This window comes from Hyperolius riggenbachi, chromosome 10, assembly GCF_040937935.1.
Source record: "Hyperolius riggenbachi isolate aHypRig1 chromosome 10, aHypRig1.pri, whole genome shotgun sequence".
NCBI lineage: Eukaryota > Metazoa > Chordata > Amphibia > Anura > Hyperoliidae > Hyperolius > Hyperolius riggenbachi.
Genome location: NC_090655.1, coordinates 279900781 through 279915876, shown reverse-complemented (window position 1 = coordinate 279915876; position 15096 = coordinate 279900781). Strand labels below are relative to the sequence as shown.

At 46.5% G+C, this 15096-nt stretch overlaps 1 protein-coding gene across 1 annotated transcript in view; it reads left to right on the top strand.

The window, feature by feature from the left end:
• The window catches only part of LOC137537243 (uncharacterized), a 101400-nt gene that overhangs the window by 56755 nt on the left and 29549 nt on the right, over positions 1–15096 (top strand). Inside the window, 5 exon segments of the mRNA XM_068259334.1 lie at positions 4090–4793; positions 4795–4996; positions 4999–5220; positions 5299–5347; positions 5396–5478. Coding sequence (XP_068115435.1) covers positions 4090–4793; positions 4795–4996; positions 4999–5220; positions 5299–5347; positions 5396–5478 — 1260 coding nt within the window.

Here is a 15096-nt window from a genome sequence, read left to right as displayed (position 1 = left end):
CAAATAATTGACTGATCTATATGTAAGTGTGGGAGTGCTATTACTCTGCTTGGAATATATTGGACATCAGTTTAGAAAAACAGAGGGACCCCCACATATTGGCACTGTTGGTTTGTGGTAGTGAGCGGTGCATGCATGTGCTGCCTGCAATTTGTATGCATGATACTGACCATGTTGTCTGATCATTTTACAATGTGTCCTTCACAGATTTGATGACCGTGTTACAATACTCCCAAAACTAACATTTCACTAACTACTGTGAGTTACATAAAAGAACATTTGAAAGCAATCCCGTGCATTCTCTGTGTGTAAAAATGTGTACACAAACTGCAGAATGATCTCTGGCTAATGGCAAATGTAATCATTGCTGTCTGAAGCTCTCTGAGGCAAGTTCTTTACTCTGCTCCCTTCCTCTGCTCCCTTCCTCTGCTGAAGTGACTCAGCTGTTGCCATGGCAATGTGTCTGTCCTGCAGAGGGAGCAGAATCCATGCAGAGGCAGACAGGGCTATTTCTAGACTTTTTGCTGCCTGAAGCAAACATTGTGAGGACGCCCACCCCTCCCCCAGGATACCATATAACTGACTCATCGATGAGTCTTGTGGCAAAATGCGTAGGGAGCAGTGTTGCTCGGATACCCCCAATCACTAATTTGAGTAAATCCAGATATGGGGTGATCGTGATCCGGATTTGAATTGAAGCTCCGGACTTTAGCCGTGATTGCCTGTAAAATCCGCGATCGCGTTCGTGATCACGGCCGAGATTTGACTTTAACGTTAATAGCAAAGACCCCATACATGCTACAATCACCAAAATTGCATGGATTATACAGGTGATCAGTGGCTACAACTTAAAAATTCTATTTCAAAAAGACCTCATAGTTTTTGAGAAAATTGATTTTAAAGTTTCAAAAGAAGTTTCAAAGGAAAAAGGTATACATGTGAATGCGGTAACAACATTAACTGTCATTTACCGCATTTCAATGTCTACTATTTTCCTTTGAAAATGTAAAATTTCCCGCTTGTCCCCACTGTTCTCCTTAAAGGACAACTGAAGAGAAAGGTATATGGAAGCTGCCATGTTTATTTCATTTTAAGCAATACCAGTTGCCTGGCAGCCCTGCTGATCCTCTGCCTCTAATACTATTAGCCGTAGCCCCTGGACAAGCATGCAGCAGATCAGGAGTTTCAGACTTTAAAGTCAGATCTGACAAGACTAGCTGCATGCTTGTTTCTGGTGTTATTCAGATACTACTGCAGATAAATAGACCAGCAGCGCAGCCAGGCAACTGGTATTGATTAAAAGGAAATAAACATGGCAGCCTCCGTATACCTCTTACTTCAGTTCCCCTTTAACATATCTGGCAAATTTGGTGTTTATATCATGTAAGGGGGCTTTGCTATTAACCGCTAAAGCCGGCGGGTTTTGGCGGTTTATTCACGGCCGTGATCACTAGCCGGATTTGGACCACGATCGCAGGTGCATTCAGAACTGAATCCATGATCGAGAGGCGATCACGAATTCGGATCACAATGTGGGATAGTGAAAAAACGCTTGTGTATTACTGCTATTCTGTGATCACGAGGTCGCGATGAGCATCACTAGTAGGGAGGAGCCTGGAGGCACGCTGATGCTGACATGGCGACGTGCTCGAGTACGGCGGAAGGGAGGCTGGCTGGCTGAAGTCCGCGGCTTGGCTGCGCAGAGTGTACCCTGTCCTGATCCCTACTGCCTGCATAACGTTATTGGGGTTGAAGCATTCCGCAGCCCTGAGTGGTGGGATCAGGAAATATTGTGATGGGCACAAACCAAGAGGCTGTCTGGGGAGTGGAACCACAACGGGGGGAGAAGTTGCCATATAGACCCTCTATCTGGTGGTGGCACGTCCGGGGGGTGTGCAGTCTGAGGCACGAGGCTTCTCTTTCCATACAGTACTGAGCACTATGTGCAGCTTTGTATTTTGCTTATAGGGTATCCTGGGTGTACTTCTTACACTGGAAAACTAAGAGGATTAAGAGCGCTGTTTACTATGAGAAAGTCTGCAGCTTGAAATGGACCAATCCGCTCCTGCAAAGGTGGAATTTGATTGGTCTATTTAAAGCTGCATATATTTGCATACATTTGCATAAACACAGAAGTATTTGCATCTCATTGACTCTCCCTACTAGTGACACAACTACACATTTATTCTTACAGCAGATATGTTATTTATTATATACGTTACGGCCAGAACCCGAAGTGTGGCCACTTCGGGTTCTGGCCGGCCAATGTGCGAAGTGGTCGCAGCGCAGCGGCCAATGTTAGAAATATAACGATTACAATAAGTACAATGTATTTTACGGCCCTCTCGCTGCGGCCAAATGTATTACAACTTGGTTATTTTAATGAAATGCAGCCGGCGGCAAAGTAATAGATGAAGCCGCCGGCTTTCGCACTGCCTCCTGGCCACACTTCGGGTTCTGGCCGTACCATATATAAAAGATTCCTGGGTACACATTAGTATACGTTTATACCTTTAAAAAGGATTAAAAAATATGCTAGAATGCAATCTCAAACAGGCAAAAAAAAATCTCTGAAAAAACTTTATTAACACACGTACAAAAAATAGAAAAAATGGTTCTTCAATATCACAATAGTAGGTCTTAAAACACATTGGTTGGTTTGAAGCAACAATTGGTTGTAGCTTTACGGGCATTTGAACTTCAAGGCAACGACACATGTTCGTTTCGGGCTTTTGTATAGAATTATATGTGCCCTTTGTCAGGCCGTAATACCCAATTCTGCGTAGCTCAACCAGGGAAAAGAGACCAATCAGGCGAAGAGCCAAAAAATGGGGGGCGTCTGAACCCACCAGACGCACTAGACCTTCCCAGAGGCTGTGATGGAGAGCTGCTAAACGGGAACCCCAAAAGGACTGTGTTCTTTGATCCTCCACAATATAAAGGATCGTATCCCAGAATCTGTTTTATAATACACATTAGTATATACATATGTACAGTGGGTTGCAAAAGTATTCGACCCCCTTGAAGTTTTCCACATTTTGTCACATTACTGCCACAAACATGAATCAATTTTAGTGGAATTCCACATGAAAGACCAATACAAAGTGGTGTACACGTGAGAAGTGGAACGAAAATCATACATAATTCCAAACATTTTTTTTACAAATAAATAACTGCAAAGTGGTGTGTGCATAATTATTCGGCCCCCTTTGATCTGAGTGCAGTCAGTTGCCCATAGACATTGCCTGATGAGAGATAATGACTAAATAGAGTGCACCTGTGTGTAATCTAATGTCAGTACAAATACAGCTGCTCTGTGAGGGCCTCAGAGGTTGTCTAAGAGAATATTGGGAGCAACAACACTGTGAAGTCCAAAGAACACACAAGACAGGTCAGGGATCAAGTTATTGAGAAATTTAAAGCAGGCTTAGGCTACAAAAAGATTTCCAAAGCCTTGAACATCCCACGGAGCACTGTTCAAGCGATCATTCAGCAATGGAAGGAGTATGGCACAACTGTAAACCTACCAAGACAAGGCCATCCACCTAAACTCACAGGCCGAACAAGGAGAGCGCTGATCAGAAATGCAGTCAAGAGGCCCATGGTGACTCTGGACGAGCTGCAGAGATCTACAGCTCAGGTGGGGGAATCTGTCCATAGGACAACTATTAGTCATGCACTGTACAAAGTTGGCCTTTATGGAAGAGTGGCAAGAAGAAAGCCATTGTTAACAGAAAGCATAAGAAGTCCCGTTTGCAGTTTGCCACAAGCCATGTGGGGGACACAGCAACCATGTGGAAGAAGCACTCAGACCAAAGGGGGCTGAATAATTACGCACACCCCACTTTGCAGTTATTTATTTGTAAAAAATGTTTGGAATGATGTATGATATTCATTCCACTTCTCACGTGTACACCACTTTGTGTTGGTCTTTCACGTGGAATTCCAATAAGATTGATTCATGTTTGTGGCAGTAATGTGACAAAATGTGGAAAACTTCAAGGGGGCCGAATACTTTTGCAAGCCACTGTAATTATTCCTCCCCTCAGAATTCTCTAACAGAAAGTGATGATGTTTCTCTATTTGCAGTGTGGAGTCCCGGCATCAGGAACCTCTCAGAGACTCGTCTCTCTGTATCCACAGACTGTACAACGAATGATAATGTCACTGGACAAGAGTCTCCTGCAGATATCCTGGTGACCCCAAATATTCCCCCAGACTCCCCTCACCTGTCTAACTCCGAAGGGCCTTTTTCACAGAAATCACACCTTGTTAGACATGAGGGATCTCACACTGGTAAGAAGCTCTATTCATGTGCAGAGTGTGGGAAACGTTTTGTACATGAATCTCAGTTTGTCAGACATTTGAGATCTCATACTGGTGAAAAGCCATATTCATGTACTGAGTGTGGGAAACGTTTTGTACAGAAATCTCACCTTGTCAGTCATAAGAGAACTCACACTGGTGAGAAGCCCTATTCTTGTGCTGAGTGTGGGAAATGTTTTGCACAGAAATCACACCTTGTTAGACATGAGAGTTGTCACACCGGAGAGAAGCCCTATTCATGTGCTGAGTGTGGAAAAGGTTTTGTGTGGAAATCACACCTTGTCCAACATGAGCGATCACACACTGGTGAGAAGCCCTATTCATGTGCAGAGTGTGGGAAATGTTTTGTACAGAAATCATGCCTTGTTAAACATAAGAGATTACACACTGGTGATAGGACATATTCATGTGCTGAGTGTAGGAAATGTTTTGTTATGAAATCACAGTTGATCCAACATAAGGAATCCCACAGAGGTGAGAAGTTCTATTCATGTGCCGAGTGTGGGAAATATTTTGTACAAAAATCACACCTTGTCAGACATGAGAGATCTCACACTGGTGAGAAGCCCTATTCATGTGCTGAGTGTGGGAAATGTTTTGTACAGAAAGAAAGCCTTGTCAGACATGAGAGAACTCACACTGGAGAGAAGCCCTATTCATGTGCTGAATGTGGGAAATGTTTTAAACATAAATCAGACCTTGTCAGACATGAGAGATCTCACACTGTTGAAAAACCCTATTCATGTGCTGAGTGTGGGAAATGTTTTGTGCAAAAATCACACCTTGTCAGACATGAGAGATCTCACACTGGTGAGAAGCCATATTCATGTGCTGAGTGTGGGAAATGTTTTGTACAGAAAGAAAGCCTTGTCAGACATGACAGAACTCACACTGGTGAGAAGCCCTAAATCGCTGCTTTGTGCAGAGTGTGGGAAATGTTTCGTACAGAAATCACACTTTGTCAGTTATGAGAGGCTCGCACTGGTGAGAAGTCCTATTCATGTGCTGAGTGTGGGAAATGGTTTGTGAGTGTATCACACTTTGTCCAACATGAGTGATCTCACACTAGTGAAATGCCCTATACGTGTGCTGAGTGTGGGAAATGCTCTGTACAGAAATCACATCTTGTCAGTCATGAGAGATCTCACACTGGTGAGAAGCCCTAAATTGCAGCTTTGTGTAGAGTGTGGGAAATGTCTTGAACATATGCATCCATTTACAACGTTTGCTTTATTTCTTGCAAAGCGCACATGGCAGCATATTTACCCAGAATCCTGACGACTTTCTCATGCTGCTCAGTGCATTGGTGAGTAAAGCATTGAAGTCTCTAAAGCGAGTTGATATGATGTGATAAACATGGGTACTTATGGTACTAAGTCTAGTTAGAACTTGCCTGTCTTCCTTTTGATACTTTCCATTGAAAGGGTTAATGAGCCAGGCTTTTTATCTATGCAAATGAGGCAGGATAGACGTTTGCAGGCACAGCTCTCCTGAAGAGTAAATAAAAGCCAAAACACTTTTATCTCGCTTATCAAACACTCCTGATAAACAAGCAAGTGCTAAATAGATAATATTATTATTATTATTATTAAAGCACTAACATATTCTGTGGCACCGTACAAAGTAAGAAACAAACATGGGGTACATAATAATACAGAGATACATAATTTGTGATAAAATCCAAAAAATTCATACAGAATACAAAATATAGAAGTGGTAATGACAGTGATAAAAGTAACATGATGAATAAAATGTATAATGATTTCCAAGACACAACAGGGGAAAGAGCCCTGCTAACAATCTAAAGAGAATGGGGGGAAACAGGAGGGGTAGTATGCAACAAATATATAGAGGCTTTGTGTTTTAGGATACCGAGTAGGAGTTCAATTTGGTCTTAGGACAAGGGGAAGTGGCCTAAGGTAGCACATATGCTTGTCAGAACAAATTCGTTTTTAGAGAGCGTTCAAAGATAACAAAGGTTTGCGAGTGACGTATGTGTTGTGGGAGGGCATTCCAGAGGAGGGGTGAAGCGCGTGCAAAATCTTGTAAGCGTGAATGTGAGGAGGTGATTCTGGAGGAGGACAACAGAAAATCGTGTGCCGATCTGAGATTGCGATTAGTGAGGATATGTACCGGGGAGATTGTGGAGAGCTTTGTAGGTTAGGGTTAGGAGTTTGAACTGGATCCTCTGGTTAATTGTCAGCCAGTGAAGAGCTTGACAGAGAGGATCAGCAGAGGAAGATCGAGAAGAAAGATGAATGAGACGAGCAGCTGAGTTCAGTACCGACTGGAGCGTGGCCAGTCTGTTAGAAGGTAGTCCACAAAGTAGTATGTTGCAGTAGTCCAGACGAGAAATTATAAGAGCATGTATTAACATTTTAGTTGTGTCTTGAGTGAGAAAAGGACGGATGCGAGATATGTTTTTGAGTTGGAGATGGCAGGAGCTGGTTATGGAGTGAACATGAGGAATAAAAGACAGAGATGAGTTGAATATTACCCCCAAGCACCGAGCTTTGGGAACTGAAGTTATGGGAGTGTTATTAACATTTATAGTTACTTCAGGCAGAGAGGTGGCCAGTGACGGTGGAAAAATGATTAGTTCTGTTTTACTCATATTAAGTTTTAGGAAGCGAGAGGACATGAAGGAGGATATAGCAGACAAGCAGTCAGGAACATGTTTGAGAATGGAGTTAAGGTCTGGGGCCGAGAGGTACAGTTGTGTATCGTCTGCATACAGGTGGTATTGAAACCCGAATTAGTTCATTAAGTCACCAAGACTGCATGTAGATGGAAAAGAGGAGGGGACCAAGGACAGAGCCTTGAGGAACCCAGACAGACAAAGCATGAGGAGAAGAGATGTGATCTGAGTAGGATACTGTGAAGGACCTTCCAGAGAGGTAGGAAGATAACCATTTGAGAGCGAGGCCCTTTATTCCTGCATTTGAAAGTATTTGTAGGAGTAAGGTGTGGTCGACAGTATCAAATGCTGATGACAGGTCAAGAAGGTTGAGTATGGAAAATTGACCTTTGGATTTGGCTGTAAGAAGGTCATTGGCCACTTTGGTAAGGGCCGTTTCCGTGGAGTGGTTAGAGGGAAAGCCAGACTGGAACTGATCAAGTAGGGAGTTAGCAGATAAATAATGGCTTAATTCTGCATGTATATGGCGTTCAAGTAGTTTGGATGCAAATGGGAGAAGGGACACTGGGCGGTAGTTGGCGAGTGTGGTAGGAATTGAGTCTTTTACAGGAATTGAAAGGACTGCACCCATGAGACGTCCTCTCTACCTTAATCGGAACAGGAAGTAGGATAAAACATTCAAATTAGCCACAGGGTATACATGTGCTGCAATCTTCCCCTTTGGGAGGATTTTACTGCCGTCATAACTCTATTGAAGTAGGTTTAGGATGGCTCCTGTGATGTGTGTGCTGGGTTCCTGGGCAGGGTGATATGGACCCCCAGTGATGTGTGTGCTGGGTTCCTGGGCAGGGTGATATGGACCCCCAGTGATGTGTGTGCTGGGGTCCTGGGCAGGGTGATATGGACCCCCAGTGATGTGTGTGCTGGGGTCCTGGGCAGGGTGATATGGACCCCAGTGATGTGTGTGCTGGGTTCCTGGGCAGGGTGATATGGACCCCCAGTGATGTGTGTGCTGGATTCCTGGGCAGGGTGATATGGACCCCCAGTGATGTGTGTGCTGGGCAGGGTGATATGGACCCCCAGTGATGTGTGTGCTGGGGTCCTGGGCAGGGTGATATGCACCCCCAGTGATGTGTGTGCTGGGCAGGGTGATATGGACCCCCAGTGATGTGTGTGCTGGGGTCCTGGGCAGGGTGATATGGACCCCAGTGATGTGTTTGCTGGGCAGGGTGATATGGACCCCCAGTGATGTGTGTGCTGGGATCCTGGGCAGGGTGATATGGACCCCAGTGATGTGTGTGCTGGGTTCCTGGGCAGGGTGATATGGACCCCAGTGATGTGTGTGCTGGGGTCCTGGGCAGGGTGATATGGACCCCAGTGATGTGTGTGCTGGGGTCCTGGGCAGGGTGATATGGACCCCCAGTGATGTGTGTGCTGGGGTCCTGGGGAGGGTGATATGGACCCCCAGTGATGTGTGTGCTGGGTTCCTGGGCAGGGTGATATGGACCCCCAGTGATGTGTGTGCTGGGGTCCTGGGCAGGGTGATATGGACCCCCAGTGATGTGTGTGCTGGGGTCCTGGGCAGGGTGATATGGACCCCCAGTGATGTGTGTGCTGGGGTCCTGGGCAGGGTGATATGGACCCCCAGTGATGTGTGTGCTGGGGTCCTGGGCAGGGTGATATGGACCCCCAGTGATGTGTGTGCTGGGGTCCTGGGCAGGGTGATATGGACCCCCAGTGATGTGTGTGCTGGGGTCCTGGGCAGGGTGATATGGACCCCCAGTGATGTGTGTGCTGGGGTCCTGGGCAGGGTGATATGGACCCCCAGTGATGTGTGTGCTGGGGTCCTGGGCAGGGTGATATGGACCCCCAATGATGTGTGTGCTGGGGTCCTGGGCAGGGTGATATGGACCCCCAGTGATGTGTGTGCTGGGGTCCTGGGCAGGGTGATATGGACCCCCAGTGATGTGTGTGCTGGGGTCCTGGGCAGGGTGATATGGACCCCCAGTGATGTGTGTGCTGGGGTCCTGGGCAGGGTGATATGGACCCCCAGTGATGTGTGTGCTGGGGTCCTGGGCAGGGTGATATGGACCCCCAGTGATGTGTGTGCTGGGGTCCTGGGCAGGGTGATATGGACCCCCAGTGATGTGTGTGCTGGGGTCCTGGGCAGGGTGATATGGACCCCCAGTGATGTGTGTGCTGGGGTCCTGGGCAGGGTGATATGGACCCCCAGTGATGTGTGTGCTGGGGTCCTGGGCAGGGTGATATGGACCCCCAGTGATGTGTGTGCTGGGGTCCTGGGCAGGGTGATATGGACCCCCCAGTGATGTGTGTGCTGGGGTCCTGGGCAGGGTGATATGGACCCCCAGTGATGTGTGTGCTGGGGTCCTGGGCAGGGTGATATGGACCCCAGTGATGTGTGTGCTGGGGTCCTGGGCAGGGTGATATGGACCCCTAGTGATGTGTGTGCTGGGTTCCTGGGCAGGGTGATATGGACCCCAAGTGAATCTGAGTAACCATTAGTTTTGAACGTTTATTTGCAATGTCTGATAGAAGTGTGAGAATTGTCACATTGTAAACTTGTCATCACCAGTTCTCTGGAGCAGAATGATCAGGAGTGACAATAAAGATGGATTTTCTGCAATTGCTTTTATTGGGAATCCAAGTCTTTCTGTTTCTTTCTTTTTTCGTGAAGCCGCCTTCTCTGATCCCAGAAGGATCCCCAAAGAAAAAATGTCTTTTATCCCGAGATGTTTATTTTACTGCCTTTCTAGAATATCATCCAGTTTTAAAGGACAACTGAAGTGAGAAGGATATGAAGGCTGCCATATTTATTTCCTTTTAAGCAATACCAGTTGCCTGGCAGCCCTGCTGATCCTCTGCCTCTAATACTTTTAGCCATAGCCCCTGAACAAGCATGCAGCAGATCAGGTGTTACATTATTGTCAGATCTGACAAGATTAGCTGCACGCTTGTTTCTGGTGTTATTCAGACACTACTGCAGTCTGCAGGGGGGGGGGGGGGGGCAGGCAACTAGTATTGTTTTACATTGTATGATCCGTCTCCGGCCCAGTCCTCATGTTAAATGCCTCACCTGGGTGAGTTAGTGAGGGAAGTGGACTCAGTAGGAAGACTCACCTGACTCAGTGCTAAATCATCAGCCAGTTACCAGTGCTGGGGAGAGTGTAGGCTGGTCTCTCCAGGTGTATCTGCTGATTGGGCATCTCTCGCTCTGCTCAGGCCGTATCAGCAGCAACTGTGGGCTTCTAATGTAACGATGATCTCCTTCCTCATCAGAAGGTTATATCTTTATTAAAGCTCTTCCCCATAAGGGATCTGACACAGCTCCAGAAACACATCCACTTTTACCAGAAACTGATAACATATACATCACAATGGAGGCACAAATCTGCAAAGGGGCCACTTCTGACTCCCCAGTCATTCCAGGGCTGATCCTCTCCGATTGGTTTATATCTTTACAGCAGAAATCATATAGAGCAGTGTTCCCCAGCCCTGTACTCAGGGCCCACCAACAGTGCACGTTTTGTGTGAATCCACAGTGGTAGTTAATCAGCTCTGCTGAGACACTAATTGCCTCACCTGTGAATATTTGTGATTATCTACAAAACATGTACTGTTGGTGGGCCTTAAAGAGAATCTGTACTGTGAAAATCTTACATAAATAAACGTACCAGCCTGTTTGTTGTCTTCTCCTAGACCCCTCTGTGACATTTTCGCTGCTCCCGCTGCTTTCTTGGTAAAATCACGGTTTTATTCATTGTTTTTGCAAACAATGAAGATGGCTGCCAAACAGGATATACATCATCAGAGCAGGTGCCTGTTTGCAGTGGCTCCTCTCAAAAGTGACTTGACTGCTGGAATGTTACTCAACTTGTTGCTTTAGCTGCTTGTCTGGGCTGTACACTGATCCTCTGTACTCACAGCTATTCACAAGGTCACCGCTCCATGAGCTGCAGACACACTGGTTGTGAGCAGAGACCTTGCCTGTGACTCATACACACATCACAGCAGAGGTGGGTGTGCATAACTTCTCCCTATCACAGCAGAGGAAGTGCATTCCTCTCTGGGTCGACAAAGCTTGACAAAGAAAAGAAGTTTAGATATATTACAGAGACAGTGCAACTAGAAAAGGCTGCAGTAATCCAGACCACATTAGAACAGGTATAGGACCTTATAGGATAGAAGAAATAAGGCTGAGCATTTTGTTACAGAGTCTCTTTAAGGATAGGGTTGGGTAACTCTGATATAAAGTCTCCACAATCCTCAAACTAGAGCTATGATTTTCTTATAACTTCCAAGTGAGAGTCCTCATGCATAGAGCTGATATTCAGATAGAATGGAAATCTTATGACAAGTGTATTAGGCCAGAACACTCTCTTCTGAGAAAAATCTCCACTTCCTGGGTGAAATCTTACATGTTTTCATGAAGCAGGATAGATAAACCTTGCTTTTCACTCAAGCCCTGACCTATCATATCTAACACTGATAGAAACTGTATCTTTGCTTTTCTGTTACCTCCATAGTGGAGTGCAAATGCACAGCAGTAAGGTGGTTGTCAATCGATAAATCACAACCCAGACTTCAAAGGGTTAAGCTGGCCATACACTAGGCCGATTCCCCCGCCGATCGACAGGAAATTCGATCACTGGGATCGAATCTGCTGTCACATCGTTCATGCTACACGCTAAATTTCGATCTATTTCATCCCGAAATTTGATCGATCCCGTCGAACGCTCCGTGCGGGAAATTACCGTCGATCGCCCGCGGGTAGGGAGCGCGTCGCCAGCGGCGTTTGAGACCCGACGACCGACGCAATAGAGTGGCAATACATTACCTGCTCCACCGGCACAACTCACCCCGGTCACCGCTGCTCCGTCTCCGCTTTGGTCTGGTCTCCGGGTCCGGCATGCTTCACTTCTTCTAGCCCGGCAGGAAGTTTAAACAGTAGAGGGTGCTCTACTGTTTAAACTTCCTGCCGGGCAGGAAGAAGTGAAGCATGGCGGAGACCAGACCAGAGCGGAAAAGACAGCGGAGAAGGCAGCGGAGACCTGGGGACTAGAGTCGCGCCGGCGGAGCAGGTAATGTGTGCGGGCAGGGGGAGCAGCGGCAGCACCACCACCACCACAGGCTGAAATCGGTTCACAATCTGTTTGCAGTAAAGGCAGCCATACGATCCCTCTCTGATCAGATTCGATCAGAGAGGGATCTATCTGTTGGTCGAATCTGATGGCAAATCGGCCAGTGTATGGCTACCTTTAATGATCAGTTGTATGTGAATTAGCCCCGCCCCTCAGCACCTGCCCTGCAGTACAGCCTGTGTCTCCTTATTAGTGGAGGAATCAGGACGCTCTGCTTTTATGGTCTCCTTAGCAGGTCTTTGAAGGAAGGGGAGGCAGAGAAGCCACTGCAGGAACTATTAATAGGCTGAAATACGTAGGTGAATTCTGATCTCATTCAATCTATAAAGTGGTTTAGCAGTGTTGGAGACTCCTCTGTGGTTGCCTGTCCCCTGCTGCAGTAACCGTGGTTTTATAGGGAGGAAGTGGGAATCCCAGTAAATACACAGTACATCTTATGAAAGGTGATTTAGGTGCTCAGGTTATGCATTGGTTGCCTGTATCATTGTTTTCCTCCTTGTAAGTCTTCAGAATCTTTCCTGGCTGGCAATACAAGACCTACAACATAGTGGCCAAGACTTCTACAGTATAAGCTCATTATAGTAACCTCCAGGGGACCGGGACTATATGAGAAGTTTACTATATCAGAAATCATTCTAGAAATGGCCCAGCTTGCCCTGGTGCATTCTCTGCTGCACAGGAGCAGCTCTGTCCTCCCATTGGAGGTACAGTACAAGCACTTGTCCTAGATATTTCCCAGCATGCCCTGCTACATTCTCTGCTGCACAGGAGCAGCTCTGTCCTCCCATTGGAGGTACAGTACAAGCGCTAGTCCTAGAAATATCCCAGCATGCCCTGGTACATTCTCTGCTGCACAGGAGCAGCTCTGTCCTCCCATTGGAGGTACAGTACAAGCACTTGTCCTAGAAATATCCCAGCATGCCCTGGTACATTCTCTGCTGCACAGGAGCAGCTCTGTCCTCCCATTGGAGGTACAGTACAAGCACTTGTCCTAGAAATATCCCAGCATGCCCTGGTACATTCACTGCTGCACAGGAACAGCTCTGTCCTCCCATTGGAGGTACAGTACAAGCACTTGTCCTAGAAATATCCCAGCATGCCCTGGTACATTCACTGCTGCACAGGAGCAGCTCTGTCCTCCCATTGGAGGTACAGTACAAGCGCTTGTCCTAGAAATATCCCAGCATGCCCTGGTACATTCTCTGCTGCACAGGAGCAGCTCTGTCCTCCCATTGGAGGTACAGTACAAGCACTTGTCCTAGAAATGGCCCAGCATGCCCTGGTACATTCTCTGCTGCACAGGAGCAGCTCTGTCCTCCCATTGGAGGTACAGTACAAGCACTTGTCCTAGAAATATCCCAGCATGCCCTGGTACATTCACTGCTGCACAGGAGCAGCTCTGTCCTCCCATTGGAGGTACAGTACAAGCGCTTGTCCTAGAAATATCCCAGCATGCCCTGGTACATTCTCTGCTGCACAGGAGCAGCTCTGTCCTCCCATTGGAGGTACAGTACAAGCACTTTGTCAGGAACCGGCCCGCGGCACGCCTGCGTATACGGTTCCCGACTGCGGGTTTGACCAGATTAAGCGGGGAACAGCCTTATTTAAGCTACAAACAAGGCTGGAACCCCTCAAAACACCTCTCACTGCCACCACTAGCGTTGCTAGACACTTCCACTCTGCTGTCGAGTCCTCAGCGCGCACTCCGCGTTTTCGTATTTGGGTCAGCTTTGCGCTTAGGCCAAATACGGGAACGCCACGCACCCACACACACACACAGTTGCAATCTTACACTGTCGTGAAGCAAAGACCCACTAACAGTCGTTCCGAACGATACTGTTAGCCACTCTGCTGTCGCTACTCGCACTGGCGTTGTTCGTACGTTGGGTCAGCTGCGCGCTTAGGCCAACGTATGACAAACGCCCCCACACACAATGCAATTACAATTTCATACGGTAGTGTTGCTCAAGCGTACAATTAGGCATGAACTTATACACGGTTACACTTCAGTCTCTTCTAGGCTATGAGTGTTAGTTTAGTACGGCAGAAGTCAAACTTATTAAATAATAATTTAATATTCTAGAAAAACATAGAACAATGCAGAACTTAATATATACAACAAGATTACAAAAAACAAAGTAAAAATAGTTACAAGATAAAAGTTACAAAGATAACACACACGGATATTTGCGCAAAATAAAAATGGGGATTAAAAAAAAACGTTACCAACTTGAAGGTCTCAAAGTTGTCGGCAGGAGCATGCCGCTTGTTCGACCGGAAGTCGAGATCGACTCTAGCTATGCGCTAACTCCCAGAGCAGATGGTCACTAGGCATTTGCCTCTGCTTTTTATACTCTGAGCTACGCCTGAAGGCTGCAACTTACTTGGGGAGGGGAGGAACTAGGTTTTAATTAAATCTCAGACATATTCCATTTCCAGGTAAAAGTCTACTATACATCAAAGATTGTGAAGTTAGGCTTTCAACTCCAGGTGAAAACTTGATTAAGGCGTTTTCCTGTCTCCGTTCTCAGACATAAATGGGATTTCCAGAGATCCACATACATGAAAAGGGTACTATAGCACACACACAAAACAAAAGACTTCCTTCACTTCCAATCTCTCCAGGTTACAGGTGACAATTGATTAAGGCTTTCACATTGCAGCAGGATGTCCTGTGTGATAGGTGACTGGTCGTATTCACTGAAGACCTCTTTAGATGCAAATGTAGGTCTAGTGACCCACCCACACAAATACAGGAACAGTCAATGAATCTAGCCTGCATCTCTACACCTTTGACATACCACAGCAGATATAAAAATGGGAAAATGAAAATATATTACTGTATTATCCTTAACAGCATCAGCACCCCAATATATCTCCACACCTCCGCCGTTAACTTGGTGCAAGGCAGACGATCTTCCCAGATCATCCTGCCAGCACCTACACTGTTGGTTCTGCTTGACGGGACAGCCC